This window comes from Limulus polyphemus, unplaced genomic scaffold (genome assembly GCF_000517525.1).
Source record: "Limulus polyphemus unplaced genomic scaffold, Limulus_polyphemus-2.1.2 Scaffold488, whole genome shotgun sequence".
Taxonomy (NCBI): Eukaryota; Metazoa; Arthropoda; class Merostomata; order Xiphosura; family Limulidae; genus Limulus; species Limulus polyphemus.
In genome coordinates this window covers 250211-264976 of record NW_013666098.1, presented here as the reverse complement: position 1 = coordinate 264976, position 14766 = coordinate 250211, and the positions used below count along the sequence as shown (strand labels likewise).

Sequence of the window (14766 nt, the reverse complement as noted above, 5' to 3'; positions counted from 1 at the left end):
GGGTTGGTGAGAGATCGAGCTTAGTGGAGTGCGTTGGCAACATAAAATACGTCGAAATACTGGAGGAAGGACTCTTGCCACTTTATTCCTCGGGTTTCGTGGACAAGAACACAGCCTTGTTCCAGGAAGATGGAGCACTGTCACACTGCTAGAAACACCCAAAAGTGGCAGGAAGAAAATGGTATCTAGAAGTTGCTCTGGCCGAGCCAATCTCCTGACATGAACCCCATCGAAAACCTCTGAGCCATACTCGACCGGCAAGTCAAGAAACAACAAAAAAAACCAACTTCAAAGAGCGATCTATTCCAAGTTTTGAAGCAAGAGTGGGCGAAAATCCCACAATCTAAAATTGACGAGATGATTCTCACGATGCCCCAAAGGATCAACGAACTCCACGAACCGAAAGAAAGATCTACTAGATATTAATTAAATTATAAATATATCAATTCACGTGAATATGACTGAAAAATTTAATTTTTTCTGAAAAGGTGGTGTCTATTTACTTGTGACCACGCTGTGTATATGACATTTTTTAAAAACTGATAAGCTTAGTCCTAGAACACGCCAATCCTTACTAAATACCTTATATAAAGTTGTTTTCAGAATTTGTAGTACATATTGGAGGGATTTAGAGTTTTCGCAATAAAATAAAAAAAACGACATTTACTCTCTAGATAATAGTAAAAATTATTTTATTTCAGCAAATGAGTCACTATTGCGGTACCATCAGAGCAAGTAGTACAAAAAGTTTTCGGAAAAGGATCATTATGAAGTTTTAAAAACCATATCACAAGCTTCTTGGCTAGGGACTTGCGTGAAAATATAGAAATGACGTCATAACTAAACATGAGCATTTGGATAAAAATGTTGAAGGTATGGGATGAATTATATTTAATTGTTTATATCCCACCAAATACATTCCAAGCCAACAAACATATTAATAATGTTATTTATGAATATTAATGCCAGGACTGCACAACAAGCTACATAGGTGAAACAGTTAAATGTACACTTTCTCACATCATTCAACTTAAACAAGTCTCGTAACATCTCTTCTTATTCTTTTAATAAAAATTTTAAAAACAACAGCAAAACAAAAATTAAGGAAGCCCTTTTAAAATGACATAAAAACACCACTATCCATAACTATCCTGTTTCACTTAAACTGTTACATTTTTAACTGTAATTCTACAACACTCACTAGTGTGTTGTACATGATGATAACATGCAAGTTTTGTTCTAAATTCCTGCATAGCTGTTTAATAAGGTTTATTTATTCAATTGTTTTATATTATTCAGAGGTGGGTGGCACTGCAGAAGCTTCTTTTGCTGCAGCCACCTGTTGGGCTGTACAGTAATCTTCTAGAAAGACTGTAGCTAGATTACTAAGGCGACGTGCAGGAGCTTCAGAAAACCTCAACATACAGTCAATAACAGGTAGTGACGTAATATCTGACAAAAGAAAAATTGTGGAAAAACGAATTTACTTTTTCAATAATTATATAAAACAAAAAATAATAAATTTTGTTAGTTTTATACAAAGTAAAAAGCTAAATTCTCACTGTTACATGTTTTAAAACTTTTTGAAAAAGTTAAAAGGTGAGAGTTCTGAAAGCAGTTGTATAAAATATTACCCTACATAAAATTATCATTGTTCAGTATTCAAAACTGTCAGTAAACTAAATCAATCTAAAGGCAGTGAATACATAGAGAACCACATATACACCTAGAGTGGATTTAGGTTTAAACTGATGTTAGTGATAAAGTAGCTGTAGTTACCTAGACTGAAACAAGAAGAAAGATGAACAATTTGGTGGGTTGTCACTTTGTAGTTTGGTATCTTAGCGATGTTTTCATGCCTTGTTTTTGGACTTGTTGGGTAGAGAAACAAACATGGAGTTTACCAACTCTATCATTAACCAACTTATCATGTTCCATCTCTGATCATAATTCAAAATCTCAACAGACTTGCAGAATACTATGATCATCCAAACCACAATAAAATTTGTCTTAGGTCATATAACAGTTGATACAAGTAACATAAAACATTTTATAAATGTAAAATATTGTAGGGATGGCAGTGCCAAAGAGAATGCAAACAAGAACATAGGGATGCTACAGCTATACACAGATCATTCCTACATGACTTTCAATATTAAAATTTAATGTTACAATGTAAAAATGTATACTTGACTTTAATACTACTGCAGGTGGAAGTTATATATTCCTGACTGTTGGTATGCAGTTTGTTTATCATAATATCATGGTATGTCAGGGTAAGTATTAATGTATTGTAGCTAAGACCCCAGAACTTATGTACAAAGAAAACCAAGTTGCATCAAAACATGTCTTCATTATTACAGATTCTTGCTACTAGGTTGATCAAATTGACAGATCTCGTAACCATTTTGTATTCATGCATTTTACAGAGAAACAGTTACATTACAGTGCCATCCCTACATTTTTTAAATTTACAAAATGTTTTATATTACTTGTTTTGTGTTGTTTCCCCAGGCTGAAAGTTAGTGTATTCTATGAACGTGTGTAATAAAGTTTAATATTATGTAAATTGACTTTTTTTTTACTCGTTCACTTTATATATAATATAGGGGTTGACTCCCTAAAGACACCAAATGTATAGTGTACAAAGCATTTAGTATTCTACATGTTACAGTCATCTAATGTTTATTTATTATTGGCTGGTAATTCCTGTTTCACTCTGTACTTAAGCTTTTTAAAGAAACACTAGATTTCTGTAAATAAGCTAACTTCAAGGATAATGATGCCATTGTTTACACTAGAATTATGATTTTTTTTTATTGTATTTTAATTACTACTAGTTATTACGACTAAGCGATGACATCGCGCTCTGCCCAGAAACACATACAGCGGATTTAGGTTTAAACTGATTTTAGTGATAAAGTAGTTGTAGAGTTACCTCGACTGTTTGTTTGTAATTAAGCACAAAGCTACACAATGGGCTATTTGTGCTCTGCCCGCCATGGGTATTGAAACCCGGATTCTAGCGTTGTAAGCCCGCAGACATACCGCTGTACCACTGGGGGGCAACCTCGACTGAAACAAGAAGATGAACAATTTGGTGGGTTGTCACTTTGTGGTATATACATATATATATAATATTGATGTTTTTTGGCCTTGTTTTGGGGCTTGTCGGGTAGAGAAAGAAATATAGTCTACCAACTCTATGAAAAAATCAATTTATCACATTCCATCACAGATCATAATTCAAAACCTCAACAGTTACTGCCCATTTCAACTTTGTTCATTATGAAGATTATACCTAAATTATCTATAAAAAAAACATACCTGTTTTCAATACCAAGTGAATTTCAACCTAAGGTTATTAATATTGAAAATAAACCAAAATGTATTTATCATAAGAGAAAGATTGCAACTGATATTACAAACTTGGACACTTAAACCAAGTGATCTCAAACTTGTACTACACATTAGCTTTCAACTAACCTTTCTTTGACTGGGGTGTAACTAAGAACATTAATGTGGTTATAGCAGAAAGAACAGTCTCTTCTTTTGGACTGGATAAACATTTGATAATTTTATCCACTCCTCCATGGTTGAGAATGATTTCTTTGTTGGTACGATCTAATAAGGAAGTAATTAGATTGTTTGTATAAGAGGTGAGAAAAGCTAATACAGAGATTTAAAATTCAATCACAAGACACCACTTTTCAGCTGTTACATCTACACCCTTAAACCTCAAACAACACATCCCTTTGGCTGTTAATCTTTCTTATTTAGAGGTTAACACAAAAACGACTTTAAAGATCCTGTTTAGCAATATTTAAAAGAGAAGAAAACTAGAAATATGAAATACTTGCCACAATCTACACATGATACTTTCTGATTTATGAAGAGTAACCAGGCATATCTGAACAACAACTTGACCAAACTTAAATCTGAGCACGTAGTTTTGGACAGGAACAGATTTAATCATTTCAAGTCTTATCTCAACTAAAAATGAGCTGGAAAGCCATTGTATTTAGTTATAGAATCTTAAAGAAAAACAACACAGATTTAACATGTACTCACCAAGAGCGAGGTTACACAGGCCTCCAACTGCAAACTCCACCAGTTTATCACTGATGCTGTCTAACTGGTCTTCAATAAATAAAATGAAAGGTCTATATGATCATTATTAACTGTATAAAAGCTCATAAAGTACTATTTTAGAACATCTAAATTATCTTTAAGCTGTAAGGAGCTAATATGTGGTGTCCACATAGAACCTAGAAACCTTAATAATACTTAACATAATGGGGGGAAATTCTACCAGTACTAACCGATACTCAATACCAGGACTTATTTTACCTGCTTTTCATTCAACCCACATGCTTTTCCTTCTATTATACTCTCAGAAAGCAGACACGTCATGACTCAGAATTTAAATAATCATTAAATATTCTTTAAATGAACCAATAAATGATCTGATGACATTAGTCCTTGTTGGCAACAAAATCAAAAAGAGAAGTTATTTAGCAGCTTCAATATTAATCATTATCAAACCAATAAGATAGTCTCATCTGGCTGTGTCACTTGTAAGATTGATCAATAACAATAAACATCTCCAAATGGTTTGCTTTTTTTATAGGCTGATGCCGCTTAAAATTAGCATACGTCTTTTAGTCATTCAATGGAATGGGAAGGAAAAAAACAACATCCCAGTTAAATTTACAATAATGAAATTTTCAATTTAGTTGCTTATTTAATATGTATTTGTTTATTTAGAAATTGTTATATGTATTTTATTTATTTTTTAAGTAAAGTATATTATAAATTACACACGAGTTCCGGCACATTTTTTGTTGAGAATCTCACCCTTGTTTACCATGTATTAGAAGATGTTAGCTTTATCTTCTAGAGAAACTTCATAATCTGGTGAAAAATATTCAAAACTCTCGTCATACTGAATTAAACATTATCTCCTAAGAAATGTCAAATTCCCAAGATCAAATTTATATTTTAATGTATACAACACACTAACATAATGAGAAATCTGGAGTAACAAAATGGTTCTCTCAAACTGCAATTAAAGTAGTTTTGTTGTACCATAAAATACACACTTTTTTCTTGAAAAAAGCTTCTAAAAATCAACCTGCATCTAATATGTGAAGTTAAAGAAAATGCATCTCTCATTTTTGCCCACACAAGCTAAATTCTACCTAGTCTTTCCCAGGACAACTGTAGAATATAATATAAAAATTAATCTATACAAAAATGTATGATTAGGCTTATAATTAATGAAAAAAAGGTGCTAAATATATGAGTGGATTTATAATATATAATAATAATCCAAGACAGTTAGCATCAGTATAGCTGAGCAGTTCACTTGGTTCTTCAGTGCTAAGCAGTTAAGTGTTTCTGAATTCTCATGAACACTACTTTCTACTACAGTTCCTATATGCAACGTGAATGAGGAGTGGATCAAATGGATGCAGGCCTTAGGTCCTGACCTCACACCCACTGGAAGAGTGAAACGTCCCACCATTTCACAGGTAGGCGAGTGGGTGAAAAATTCATGGGATGCTATAAAAACAGAAATAATTGTGAAGGCTTTCAAAAAGTGTGGCATTAGTAAAGCCCTAGAAGGATCCGAAGATTATACATTACTTGAAGATAGTGAAAATTTACTATCCATAAGTAGTAGTGATGAAGATTTTGCTGGATATTTAGATAATTAAAGCTTTTTTTTTACAGAACAACAGTTTTATTTTTAACTTTACCTCACTGTTCTACTGAAAAGTTTTCTTTGATTTAATATGTTGCATGCATGATATTTTCATTGAGATAAGTTTTTCTTCATATGTGGATTTTATGTTTGATGTCATTTTTAGTAAACATTAAATGCTTTGATACACTCAAATGTATTTTTTCCTAAATATTCTTTGCTAAAATATGGGTGCATCATATATGCCTGTGAATTATTTATGCTGTAAAATACAGTAGTTAAAAAACAAATGTTTCTATAAAGGTAAAGTTGACTAACATTAACAGGATATAATAAATACTGATGTAATTTGATTCACCAACTAAAGACACCAGAATACATCACCATATTCTCACTTTTCCTGTGAATATATTTTTCTGGAAATTACATAAGAAAAACATGAGAAGTGAAGAAACAATATTTTCTTGGAAACTTTTCAAACTTCTATCAATAACTTGCAGATTTGTAATAAAGGTTACTGCACCAAAATTCATGAAACTTTGCAATGTATTAGTAGTTTGCAATATGGAAGAAATTTGAATACCATGTTATATAATTTGATTTTATAGCTTTAAATATCTAAAAAAAAAAGTCAGCTTTGTTACCTACAGTTTGATCTCCCTATCTAAGAAAGTATTTCGAATTACTGAAGAAGCAGAGCTAATAGGATGATTTCAGGGAGGAAGAATGTCTTAAAAGGATAGGTTAAGACCTCTCAACTTAAATTTTTCTTGAAAATAAAGAAGGAAAATAGGTGATCATATTCAAGTTTACAACATTCTCCAGTGGATAAAGACATCTAATGTCTTTGTGATATATTCTGAAGATAACAGAACGAAAGGACACAAGTTTAATTTTTATAACAAGGTGATTACTTTATGGAATGAGTTACCATCGGTTACCATGGAGGCCAGCACTTTATAGGAGGGAAATCAATGATTTCCTGAAAAATAAAGTGTGGGTTGAAATTTTTACTTTTACAAAAGGTTGTTGTACAAGGACAACCTTGAAGGACCAAATGGTCCCTTGCTGTTAATAGGTTATATCACATTCTGGAACCAAATTTTAAGCAAAATAAGTATTAGTTTCTACAGTTTTTAAATGATTTCATTGATTACAATATGAAGAATACAATACAAAAATTAGTTATCACATTATAAACAATGGTTCTTAACCTTTTCTGTGATCAATACTATCTCTGGAAATTAACCAACATTTATGTTACTAGCCATTAGCTAAGTTGTTTAGTGTTTGGGAATAAAACTTGAAAGATGATTTCTTGGAAAGATGAGCTATTAACTCAACAATGGTATACAATTTCTTTACTGAAATAAAATACATTTTAACTTCACTTACCTAAAAACAGTGAAATCACATTCAGTCGACGTATGTATTCAAAATTGATGGGATCATAAGCAAAGTTTGCAAGATTGGCCAACACTTGTTCTTTAACAGCTTAAGAAAATATTTAAAGTACAGTCAACATCCTCAAAATTAAATTAGGAAGAGTAAATATATGTATATGAACAAGTTATCAATAATTTCAACTATTCATGAATAAAATAAGCACCAAATTAATAGCCAAATTTGGAAACTTTCTGACATTAAAGGAACAGTTCTTAAAAACAATAGCATTTAAAAATATTGGAATATTTTACAGCAGTGGTTTCCAAACTGTGGATCAAAAGAAGTAATGGACAGAGAACAAGATATAATGAAACATACACATATTAGATTTTGAAATTATAGTCAAACCCCAAGTCACGTGGGGGATACGCTCCTGAAAAACACCGTGAAAGTGAAACCTTGTAACCTGAGTCATTAAGCCTTTGGAAAATAGGGACCTTGGATCAAGATTTGAATACCTTATTTCATAATAAAAGGATATCTAAACACAAAATAATATAGTTAATTGCCTTATTAAAACCTTTACTCATAAATTACAACTTGGTGAAATTACAAGTTAATAAATCAGGATAGAGAAAAACTATTAAAAGATAAAATGATACTTCTAATTAAACACATCCAATGTGAAAGTGACAAAAGTACTAATAAAACATCGTTGAAATTACTACATTATTAAAATTAGCAGGAATATAAAAAAAAGTAATTATAGCAAATTAAATTGGATTCAGAAATAAAAATACATAAAAATCATAAATATAAATTATTCGCCAAACAATGAAATTATAATATAATAGCTTACTACAATATAATAATAGAGGAGGGAGACGACTTTTGTAAAGGTAAGGTAAATGCATCTAGAGAAAAAGTGGGGGATGAAAAGAAAGGGGGAAAATTAAGGGAAGGATTGATGGAGTTTTGTAATAACTTAAAAGTAAATATTTCATTTAAACCACAAGGGGACTTAGTGTTAAGTTGGAAGATAAGATGGTGTTTAACACATTCTCATTTTAATTTGTTGAGTAGCTCATTTCTCGTGACTGAGATTAACGTGTCAAGATGTTTTGTTTTTTCTAGCCTAATTCCATTGTAACAGTCTACATTGCCTGATGAAGAGCATCTGCTCAAAACATTGCATTAATAAACTAAAAAAATTTTCATTTAGACATGTCAATTTATTCTTTATTTTTATTTATCCAAGTTTTTCTTGTCATGTCTTACAGAATAACACCCATTCAAGACTCCATATCAACAACCACTCTACCACATAAATGTGAATCAGTGTAACATATGAATTGAAACATTGGTCATATTATATAAAGCACATATTCGTGAATCAGTGTAACTCAGTCGTCCAATGTACTTATAACAGCACCACAACACTTTACTAACCTCCTCCCCCAGTGGAACACTGGTCTGTTAAGGTGGGTCTTGAGTTATTAAAATTTGGGAACCTTTGTTCTGCACACAATCTAATATCTAAAAGCTGCTTAGGTCAGTTTTAAGAAATATAGTGTCTGTTATCAAAAACCTGAAAGTTTTATCACACTTGAAAAACACACTAAAACATTCACTCAAAAAATCTGAATTAAGAGTAAATAAAAACCATCTTTTATTCCAACATTTATACCTTATGATTAAAAACTATCTCCAGATAATTTGGAACTAGTCAATAAAGAAAAATCTAATCAAAACTGCCTTACCTTCAGAATTTGTGTCTTGAAATTCAGTAACAAGTTGTTGTAAGTAAGAAAATCGTTCCCTTGGGCAATAACGTCTATTTCTGCTCTTGTTCATAGCCACTGCATCACTTCATACTTCAAACAAGCTTATCAGACTCAAAGAAATCTGAGAATATTATAAAATACTGAATATCATAGAAACTTAAGTTGTGCTAAAATTTGCACTTATTTTTAAGGTTCTATTTACACACACACCAATACTTTTTCTAGGTTCACCAAAAACAAAACTAAATGAGTCTTGTTTAATATCTAAAACTTCTTATCCTGTTAGTTTATAATGGTTTATAGAAATAGATTACTTTTAATGAAAATTATTCTGATCTTTAAAAATAATTTTTGTGCAAAATAACTAAGTATTATTTAATAAGATGATCACAGTTTCAGAGTTGGGTAAATCATTCTAAATTTAATTTGAAGCTTCACTGTTTCCCCATAGAAACAATATATATATATATATATATATATATAATAAAAATACAAGCTCATATGAACAATTTCCTACAGTTCAGATGATGCTAGTGTCTTATTTTTCCTATTAAAGCAATATCTTCTTTTAAACAGTCATCTAAGAATTATATCACTTCAACTTTGCTCTGTTAAATGATGAAATATTCTACAACAGCACCTGAAGCCAACAGTTAGTGTTTGTACATTAATTAAGGTATACTCTATTGTTTTTTGTTGTTACTTTCATTAATAGTATTTGTTAGAATTTTTTAATATATCTAATTGTAAAATTTTTATTATTATACTTTTATTATAAACTTTTTTCCACTGTTAATTTAATATGTAGATTTAGGACTACTCTAAGTCTCCTCAGCTGGATGAACCTTGTAAGATATTATTGAGTGTATAGCCAAAATTTCCATTAATAGTAAGGGTACCAAACTGATAAAATACTGCATTCTATTTTTTTTTTTTAAATATATATATATATATAAGTAAGAACATAAGAAAGTATAGTTAATTAGCTATACTCCTTACTAGGTTGTATTTTAATTTTGCTTAAAGAGGGTAGTATACTCTGATCAGAAATTATCATCAGTTTTACACATTTCTCACTATAACTTGTGTTACTCTCCTCTGAAGGAAAGCATTTTTGTAAAGAGTAACTTGTCAAAAAATTTCAGAAACTCCTTGTAACAAATACTTTTCTACTAGTTCTAAAGATAATTTTAACTCTTCAGACTGTAAGGCACATTCCAATATGGCATTTGCAGTATTTTTTCATGAAAATCTTAAACTATGCTTATCACAGTTTGATATAAAACCTTTACAATAACATTATAAATGCCCAATGTATTTAGCAAAAAATCAATTTTTAAGACATCTTCATTTCAAAAGAATTTCATATCACATTTCTGATTTGTATTAAATATTTCAAGTTTCTAACGATGTTGATAAAATGTGAAAAAGAATCTGTGGCTTTCATTATTCTCCACAGAAGAAAAAAAAAAGGTATTTTGGAGGCATTTCTAATCTTTACTTTTTACATTAGCTATGTTTTCCTTGTTGTGACTACAAACTAATTCTATGTACAAAACCTTTACAGATAATTTGTGTGAAAATCTTCATAGAAATGTGGGTTTAAATGAAAAACTTTTTATTGCAGATTTTCTGAGCATACACTGTGGCAAGTGCAACAATACTTAAAGAACAAACATTTAACTTAAAAATATCATTACAGTACAAAACTCAATGACAAATACAATGAACTTAAGATATATTTCATAAACAATGGTTATGATCACCCAAGGTCATTAAGTCAAAATTACATTAATTAAAGTAGTAACTAAAAAACTGCATTATAAATATTTAGCTCAATTCTGCAGATAATTTTAAATACTTCGTAAGATCTCCCACTAAAAAAAAATCAAGATAAGGATCATGAAGCAAAATGGTCAATTTTATCAGCTCATCAATCAACATGTCTTTCCAATTCTGTTATAATCAATCTTTTTAAAATAGTTACACAATTTTAAAATATAGTAATTATTTGTGATAAAATTGCATCTTAAATACAGATTATTCAAATGTACAAATCATGTTATACATTACATGCATCTCATATTTAGAGTACAGATTTTTCAAAAAGAAACATTACAGATAACTTGAGTCTTCAAATTTCACAGAAAAATTTATATTATAGATAAAACTTTTCAAATGGTTTATATTTCAATAATGACTGGATGATGCATTATAGGAATTTTACACTTCAGATAAAATCATTGAGGTAACTTAGAATGTCAAACTTAACAGTTTGAGACACATTTCTGATAAATTCTAAACCAACTAAACACTTGTATTTAGGTGTACCCAATTCTTCTTCATTAGAAGTTGTTGCCAAAAGTCGTAATGTCACAAGAGTTGTGATCTGAGAAAATATCATAGATGTTGGAGGAACCTGCTCTTCTACAATTGAGTAAAAAATAGCCATCATCCGATCCAAAGGAAAAGGTTTGGGCCCTAAAATATGTCTCTTAGGTTGATCTTTCCTTAAATTAATCTTTTTTTTCTTTACCTTTCCTTGATTTTTAACAAAGAATTTCTTATCTGTTCGTGCAGGATTATATGAGGCAAGGTAGGATGCAATTAGCAAGAATTTTGAATAAAAAGGCAATTCTACAGCTGCTCTATTGAATGATTGGGTTAGATCACCAACTTTTTTGGCAGGGCCTACAGCATCTTTTGTGTGATAGTTTTCCCACTGAAAACTTGATACTTCACGCAGATAAACAGTATTAAGTGCCTCTTTCAAGTGAGGTTCAATATTCTTCCACAACTTATGCTGGTCACTCTCACTAACAGTTCCACACTTGATTGGCTCACAGTATTTTGGAAAATTTAACAATGCTAAGTACCTTAATTCCCTTAAATTCCGAGTTACCAGATAAAAAACACTGAGAACAACTCTGAGATAGGCAGTGTAAAATTCTTCACTGTAACCTGGTGGACAATCCAAGCTCAGGATCTCAAGGACTTCCTCTCTGTTATATTGTGGAAAATGAAGCTGCAGTGGTTCACACAATCCAATCCCACAACGAAACTTTTCCCAAATTATCTCGGATATCAATATTACTGACAAGTCCAATCTCGTTAATTCTTGAAGCCTCATTAGGGCTGCTAAAAGAGTTGGTTCAAAGTTTCGAAGTTTCTCTGCATTGTCAAGAATTATATACATTTTTTTAAGGTTCATGGCTTGAGCTTCCTGCTTAAACATTCTTATGAAATCACACATATTATCACAACGTAATGTTGTAACAGTATAAGTGGAGCTGAATAACTGACTCAGAATTCCTTCATACAACAGACGTTGCGAGTATATTTCCACACAATTGATCCATGCATAAGGAACCTCAAACTCTTCCAAAATTTTAGACAATAAATAGCTTTTTCCTGTCGCTTCATGTCCATACACAAATATACAATCACAAGGAACTTCATCTTCTTCTCCAAGCAGTCCTAACAAAACTTCCATTTGCTTCTTTCTGGCTCTAACACTCTGCTGGATCTTCTGAATTCCTTCAATTCTGGGTGAACAACACTGATTTCCTACTTCAATATGATCCATATCTTCTGTTCTAATCTGTCAACTATAAACAACTTAATTTCAGCTATGTCTGCTCTTACATATAATGCATGAAACAAAAATATTTCATTAGTTTGCAAAAATTGAAAGAGCCCTAACTTACTTGATAAGTTCGACGAACGTTAAATGCAAGTTTTCAGTTCTTTGTCTTTTCTACGTTTGTTTTAATTTTTATTTATACAAATTTTTAATAAAATTAATTACTTTTTACCTATTATGGTTATAATGTGATAAAAAATCTCAATAATAATAATACTATAAAAACAAGTATGCGAGGCCCTCAAACATTTGTTTTAACACATGCTCAAACTGTAGGGTATATATATTATTTATCAGGCGTGTGTAACCAACGCCAGAGGTTTAGCGCTATCTACATATATTTTGGAGTAGAGAATTGCGTTAATTATGTATTATTTTACTTTAGTCAAAATGTTTTCTTACAAAGTGTTTCCATTTTTATCAACTAATAGTCTAGGCTAATTTTATTTATGTTTGGAATAATACAAGGTAAACATATCTGATGAAACTAACAACATGAAAATATGTAATAAGGGTATTTTCGACACTTCGATCCCCTTATTTACCAATAAAAATGGTAAATCTCCATACATCATGGGCGCCCGCAAGAAGGGGCAAGGGGGTCACTTGACCCCCCTGGATTTCAAAAAGAATAAAATTACTAGATATGTAAAATTCTTCTTCCATGTTATTCGAAAATCATAAGGCATTTGTAATAACAGGGGTATTGACTCCCCCCTAATTTTTTTCTGCGGACGCCCTTGCCCTACAGTATTGTTACGTCTCGGTTCGTTAGTTAATTTTCCGTAAATTCGTTCCGACGAAACTTTAACGACACAAGTCCTTTCTTAAATAAAACTGGTTTATTCTTTCTGAATATAACTTTGCGATACACTTAATTTCAACAGTCGCGCTATAACAAACGCTATAACAACGAACTTCTCACGTGTTCAAATTCAATAATACTCAGTTCAATTACACACTCTCTGACTGCAGTTCAATTACTCATTACCTTGTTGTCCCGTCACGTTGTGAACGTCTTATATATACAAGACTAACACATATCTAGTAAATGCTAGGGCATTCTTGAAGGAATAGAATATTTCTAGAAAACGTGGCGTGATACTAGTCACGTGACCTCGCTGACGCAACAGTATAAATATTTCAAATTATGGTACAACACATCAAGCTACTCGTTAAACTGAAAAACAAAGTTGTGGAATAAAAATGTGTATGTGAGTTGTCAATGCTTATGACCACTAATATCCAAAAAGATATTTTGAAATGAAAAACAAAAAAAATAAAATAAACGGAACAAACTGTCAGAAATCTTGACATTGAAGAGACACTGCAGAGAGCACAGGAATGTGTCGAAACTAGTTTCTCCAATATCAAGACTTTTGACAGTTTGTTCCGTTTTGTTGTTGTTTTTTGTTCACTAACTGCTACACACGGTATTGTCTTATTTTAGGATGAAGATATTTTCACTTTTCACCCCACCACTTGAAAAGACCACTCACGTGGAGGTTGTGTATTAACATTTTTAACGCTTTGTCTACGCTACAGAGGAAGCAAATCCAAAACTTTGAAGTTATTCTCTTAAAAGTCAGACTTTTTATAACCTGTCAGGATCATTCCTGTGCACAGTACTTCAAACGATGCCTAACCAGAATCTGATATAACATTTCAAACTTCTACGTTCTTCTCAAATTTACATACAAGAGAATAACTTTACATTTCTCAATATTGGATTAATTGTTTACGTTCTGGCTCAGTCACTAAACTTGTCAGATTTCTGTTCGACAGAGAAAACATTCTCAACATAATTAACTATTCACAGTATTTGAATATCCGTAAATTAGAAAAAAAAATCACAAAAAGTTATCAAATTCATTAACACAAATGATGAACACAGAAACTCAAAAGCAGACCCTTGACGGACAGTATTACTCGCCACATTTTTACAGTCCATAAAGTGCTCATTTATCATAATTTTCCATCGTCTGTCTTTAAGGTCATTTTTAGTCACTGCTTAGCATCCTATTGTTACGTCTCTGGTCTTTGTTAATTACTCGTAAAAATTCTTTCCGAAGAACTTCAGCAATACAAGTTCTTTCTTAAATAAAACTAGTTTATTCTTTCTCAATACAACTTTGCAATACACTTAATTTCCACAGTCACTTTAACTAAAACACACGCTATAATTCTCAACGAACGATTCACGCGCTTTACTTACTACCGTGCTTGACTCAATTGTCCGTTTATAT

General features: G+C 31.3%; 1 protein-coding gene across 3 annotated transcripts; it reads right to left on the bottom strand.

Annotated features, from left to right (window-relative positions):
- Positions 1-675: 675 nt before the first annotated feature.
- On the bottom strand, positions 676-12736 carry LOC106458579 (armadillo repeat-containing protein 7-like). 3 transcript variants are annotated; one of them, XM_022384847.1, is made up of 7 exons: positions 12585-12736; positions 8854-8998; positions 7103-7201; positions 4072-4140; positions 3487-3624; positions 1780-1871; positions 1318-1452 (listed from the first exon to the last, which is right to left on the bottom strand). In XM_022384847.1, the coding sequence occupies exons 2-6, from the start codon at positions 8945-8947 to the stop codon at positions 1822-1824; spliced, it is 450 nt and encodes a 149-aa protein (XP_022240555.1). In that variant the 5' UTR covers positions 8948-8998; positions 12585-12736; the 3' UTR covers positions 1318-1452; positions 1780-1821. The 3 variants fall into 3 exon arrangements, with proteins under 3 accessions (XP_013773555.1, XP_022240555.1, XP_013773554.1); XM_013918101.2 differs by lacking the exon at positions 1780-1871 and having other exon boundaries at positions 676-1452; positions 12585-12735; XM_013918100.2 differs by lacking the exons at positions 1318-1452; positions 1780-1871; positions 3487-3624; ... (1 more) ...; positions 7103-7201; positions 8854-8998 and adding an exon at positions 9005-12485 and having other exon boundaries at positions 12585-12727.
- Between the last annotated feature and the right edge of the window lie 2030 nt (positions 12737-14766).

Excerpts from the sequence above, each read along its gene's own strand:
- LOC106458579 (XM_013918100.2), bottom strand. The coding sequence starts at position 12,463 with ATGGATCATATTGAAGTAGGAAATCAGTGTTGTTCACCCAGAATTGAA.